Source organism: Sinocyclocheilus grahami, unplaced genomic scaffold (genome assembly GCF_001515645.1).
Source record: "Sinocyclocheilus grahami isolate Dianchi unplaced genomic scaffold, SAMN03320097.WGS_v1.1 scaffold1523.1, whole genome shotgun sequence".
NCBI lineage: Eukaryota > Metazoa > Chordata > Actinopteri > Cypriniformes > Cyprinidae > Sinocyclocheilus > Sinocyclocheilus grahami.
Genome location: NW_015506702.1, coordinates 7,277 through 12,585, shown reverse-complemented (window position 1 = coordinate 12,585; position 5,309 = coordinate 7,277). Strand labels below are relative to the sequence as shown.

Here is a 5,309-nt window from a genome sequence, read left to right as displayed (position 1 = left end):
GTCTTCTGGACATCTGTCAAGTCAGCAGTCTTCCCCATGATTGTATAGCCTACTGACCCAGACTGAGAGACCATTTAAAGGCTCAGGAAACCTTTGCAGGTGTTTTGAGGTAATTAGCTGATTAGGGTGTGACACCATGACTTTCCAATATTGAACTTTTCACAATATTCAAATTTTCTGAGAGACTGAATTTTGGGTTTTCATTATCTGTAAGCCGTAATCATCACAATTTCAAGAAATAAAGGCTTGAAATATTTCACTCTATGTGTAATGAATCTACATAATATATGGGTTTCACTTTCTGAAATGAGTGACAAAAAATATTGACCTTTTTCATGATATTCAAATTTTTTGAGATGTACCTGTACAATACTGTATTGGTCCGACACAGTAGTATAAATCAGTCTTAAATATCCCTCATTCGGAGTAGTTGCTGATATATTTTCAGACTGACAGGAGCCCTCATTCTTCATCTTTTATAGTGTGTGGCATGAAATGTTTATTAGATAGTCAAAGACTTGTTTAAAATGCATATTTGCTGACAGAGCTGGGTAGATTACTTGTAATTTGAAATCAGTAATGAACTACAATTTGTATGACAAAAATTAGTTTAGTAATTGTTAGTTTGTAACATAATCCATTACATTACACATTTTAGGTTAATATAATTGGACTACTTTTAACCCAACTCGTTTATCAGATAGATTTCAATAGGATACTCTTCGTTTTGAGGTAATTAGCTGATTAGGGTGTGACACCATGACTTTCCAATATTGAACTTTTCACAATATTCAAATTTTCTGAGAGACTGAATTTTGGGTTTTCATTATCTGTAAGCCGTAATCATCACAATTTCAAGAAATAAAGGCTTGAAATATTTCACTCTATGTGTAATGAATCTACATAATATATGGGTTTCACTTTCTGAAATGAGTGACAAAAAATATTGACCTTTTTCATGATATTCAAATTTTTTGAGATGTACCTGTACAATACTGTATTGGTCCGACACAGTAGTATAAATCAGTCTTAAATATCCCTCATTCGGAGTAGTTGCTGATATATTTTCAGACTGACAGGAGCCCTCATTCTTCATCTTTTATAGTGTGTGGCATGAAATGTTTATTAGATAGTCAAAGACTTGTTTAAAATGCATATTTGCTGACAGAGCTGGGTAGATTACTTGTAATTTGAAATCAGTAATGAACTACAATTTGTATGACAAAAATTTGTTTAGTAATTGTTAGTTTGTAACATAATCCATTACATTACACATTTTAGGTTAATATAATTGGACTACTTTTAACCCAACTCGTTTATCAGATAGATTTCAATAGGATACTCTTCTACCATATTGATATAAAAATACAAAGAGTAAGAAAATATCCATTCATTCTTTCGTTTACACGGATGAGTCGTCCTGGTCCCTTTGCAGAAAAACAGCCCCAAAGCATGATGTTTCCACCCCCATGCTTCACAGTAGGTATGGTGTTCTTTGGATGCAACTCAGCATTCTTTCTCCTCCAAACATGACAAGTTGAGTTTTTGCTACAAAGTTCTATTTTGGTTTCATCTGACCATATGACATTCTCCCAATCCTCTTCTGGATCATCCAAATGCTCTCTAGCAAACTTCAGACGGGCCTGGTGCAGGTCTACAATTTTGTTTCTGGTGTCCTTTGACAGCTCTTTGGTCTTGGCCATGGTAGAGTTTGGAGTGTGACTGTTTGAGGTTGTGGACAGGTGTCTTTTATACTGATAACGAGTTCAAACAGATGCCATTAATACAGGTAACCAGTGGAGGACAGAGGAGCCTCTTAAAGAAGAAGTTACAGGTCTGTGAGAGCCAGAAATCTTGCTTGTTTGTAGGTGACCAAATACTTATTTTACCGAGGAATTTACCAATTAATTCTTTAAAAATCCTACAATGTGATTTTCTGGATTTTTTTTTCTCATTTTGTCTCTCATAGTTGAGGTATACCTATGATGAAAATTACAGGCCTCTCTCATCTTTTTAAGTGGGAGAACTTGCACAATTGGTGGCTGACTAAATACTTTTTTGCCCCACTGTATTCCATTCGTTATCATTAACAACATTAAGTGCATTAAACATTACATCAAGGTTTCCTAAACTGGGGTTCATGAAGGAACTGCAGGGGGTTTGTGAGTTTAAGCTAATAATTAATGAACTCATAAAAATGTAAAATTAAAATAAATAGTTTGAAAATAACAATCAAAATAAAGCACTAAAACATGAAATATTTTATTTGTTTACCTGCATGTCATGTGTCCATTAAGCAACATCAGAGAACCGTGAACATTCAAATGTGATACTTTATTATGAAAATATTTATTTTAAAATCTCAAGGGTACTTCAAGAAAATATATTAGGTGAAAGAGGTTCAGATGACAAAAGTTTGCGAATGCCTGCATTACATGTAAATAAGAAATAGCATGACTTCGTGCATGTTAATGTGTTTGAAAAACAAAAGCCTCCCAATTACACATGACTCAGTTGGTTTTTAACCATGTATTACTAATTCAAATAAAAATGAATGTGTTCAGCACTGATGCAACATTGAAACCCTTCTTATAAACCTGAAATGATTTTTGTAAATCCAGTGGTCAAACGCTGACTAACTAAAACCTGAAGACTTTCTGAATTTTAGGCTATTTTAGAAAGGAACATTTAAAAGATAAAAAATGAAGAATTGAGGAGAATCAATAAATTATGAATAATCCATTGCTATTGTGTGAATGATATATAATCATGTAATCAATAAAAAAAGTACCTGAAGTCTGATTACCAGTATTTTTAAAATGTAATTTAATCTAATTACAAGTACTTAATTTCTGGTATCCGATTACATGTAAACAGTTTCTACCCAGCTCTGTTTGCTGAATGCCTGTTAATTATTAGATATAATTTTACTGCAAAACAAATTCACCTGCGGATATAAATAAAGTAACCTAACCCTTAATCAAAGAGTAAACTAATGATGATAAATGAAGAACAGGAGCTGTGTGTCTGCATCTCAGCCCTATAAAAATAAAAGTCCCGCTTACAACACTTAGCAGCCAAACAGAAAAACTTATCGTCCCATACTGATCATAAAAAAATGGCAAATATCGGTTGAGAATATCGGCTCTGGTAATATATATCAGTCGTCCACTACTTGGAATGTGGATGATTACAGCATTGGCTGTTAAACTAGTGGTCAAACCTTCATGGCTGCCTGTGTAGAGACTCCAGGAGAAGAGGGCAGATGGGATCTTCTGCTTGACCTGCTGCAAGCTCATGACTTTACCCATCTCAATCTTCTCTGGCCTGAAACAACAACAGTCATGGCTCATCATCACATGCCCAGTGTCACTTAACACACACTGCTGTGGTCCATGACACTCACAGTTTGTAGGGCAGGAAAGGTAGAGAGAGCGAGCGAAGGCTGGCCTGGTATACGTCTTTCCCCCCATTCAAAAAATGTCCCCGCCATACCGTAAAACAGCGCCTGCCTATCACAACAACGAAAGCAAAGGAAGAGTTCACTCAGAGATTTAAATTCTGTCAGAGTTATTTGACCTCATGTCCTTCCAAACCAGCATTCTGTTATTTTTTAAGGAGAATTTGAAGAATTGTTTTCAATACAATGAGAGTTCAGTGATCATGGCTCCACAAAGGACTACTAGGAACTACTTTATTGTGCTTTTAAACACTTGCCAGACAATATAAGCTGTTGTAGTATAGAAAAGAGATCTGACGATTCTTTCCAAAAATGCTTTTGTGCACCACAGAAAACACTGGTGAGCCGTTCCTCTCATAACCAAAAAAATGCTGTTTTACTGAATAAAGTTATGCCCACCTTTGCTCGTCCCTGATGGCTGGCTGTTGGACCTGAGGAACATAGAAAAATGTAATAAAATCAATTTTAATGGAAGAGTTTTGTGAGTCACATGACTGAGAGTGAAGGAGAGCAGTCAGATACCTGAGAGGAGGCAGCGGTTTGGGGGCCACAGTTGACGCCTCTTTGCCTTTAAAGTAAAAAGAGACCACCGCATACGGACACACGTGTCTCGGCCTGGACGAAACCTCGAAATCCACATACTCGTAGAAGTATTGCTGTGAAGAAAGACCCTTTAGCCATCTCACAGGAAACACATGTTCATTTGATCAAATGTTTTTATTCATAGAGAGTTGTTTTACTCTGGTTTATTTGAATGACTTATTTTACCTGAGTGTACTCGAATGCCCTGTACGACTGTAAGGACGTCACTCTGGTTGAGTTCTTGGAGAAGTGGCTGTCAAATTTAGGTGTAGGATCCATACTTATGGACATACAGTCATGTACACTCTTCACTTTACCCTGGGGGGAAAAAGACCGGACATTTCTCAGACTCAACGACACTGATGTTTCACATGAAAACAACATCACTCAAGCTGCTGCTGTACCTTCATAACTTTAAATATGATGATGTTTCCTGTAGACCCAGGCTCGATGGGGCCGATTTGAAGTAAATCAGAAAACTGACACAGGTAAACTCCTGCAACATCAACATAATCAGCATTCACTGGATGCACTACACTACATCTCTCTTTAAAATAAAATAAAAATAAAGTTTGTTCTTTAAAAAATACTTCTCATGCTATTATCATACTTCAAAGCTTTCCTAATATTGAAAGCAAAAACCAATCATAAAGAATATATGTAGACGCAATATCCTCGTACAATGGAGAGGCTGGAACGCGTTCAATTATCATACTTCAAAGCTTTCCTAATATTGAAAGCAAAAACCAATCATAAAGAATATATGTAGACGCAATATCCTCGTACAATGGAGAGGCTGGAACGCGTTCAATTATCATACTTCAAAGCTTTCCTAATATTGAAAGCAAAAACCAATCATAAAGAATATATGTAGACGCAATATCCTCGTACAATGGAGAGGCTGGAACGCGTTCAATGATTAATTAAACAATGAGCTCACATAGCTCTGAAACTCAAACAATAAATGCGTTTTGACGCTGTTTTATGTGGCGTGACTGATCACTGTACAGGCGCCTCAGTTAATTTCTTTACTACTAGTTACAGCACGAAATAAACATCTCATGTAATCACTCAATCAGTGTTTCAACCATGGAAAGATGACAATAATACATATTTTTTACGTTACAATGACCTTAGGAAGGCCATTCAATGTCTAAAACTCATCAGTCAGCTAGGAGAAAAAAAAACTCTAGAGGAGCATTTAGCTAAATATATGCACTATATTACATATTCATTACATTTTTACTCAACCTGTTGTCTTCATTAA

At 35.9% G+C, this 5,309-nt stretch overlaps 1 protein-coding gene across 1 annotated transcript in view; it reads right to left on the bottom strand.

Annotated features, from left to right (window-relative positions):
• The window catches only part of LOC107570928 (protein TASOR-like), a gene marked incomplete at its 5' end in the record, with an annotated part of 27,610 nt that extends 23,021 nt beyond the window's left edge, over positions 1 to 4,589 (bottom strand). The window contains 6 exons of the mRNA XM_016257212.1: positions 3,224 to 3,327; positions 3,407 to 3,512; positions 3,860 to 3,891; positions 3,983 to 4,116; positions 4,229 to 4,360; positions 4,447 to 4,589. Of these exons, the coding sequence (XP_016112698.1) occupies positions 3,224 to 3,327; positions 3,407 to 3,512; positions 3,860 to 3,891; positions 3,983 to 4,116; positions 4,229 to 4,360; positions 4,447 to 4,589 (651 nt within the window). The remainder of the gene's footprint in view (positions 1 to 3,223; positions 3,328 to 3,406; positions 3,513 to 3,859; positions 3,892 to 3,982; positions 4,117 to 4,228; positions 4,361 to 4,446) is intronic.
• Positions 4,590 to 5,309: the final 720 nt, after the last annotated feature.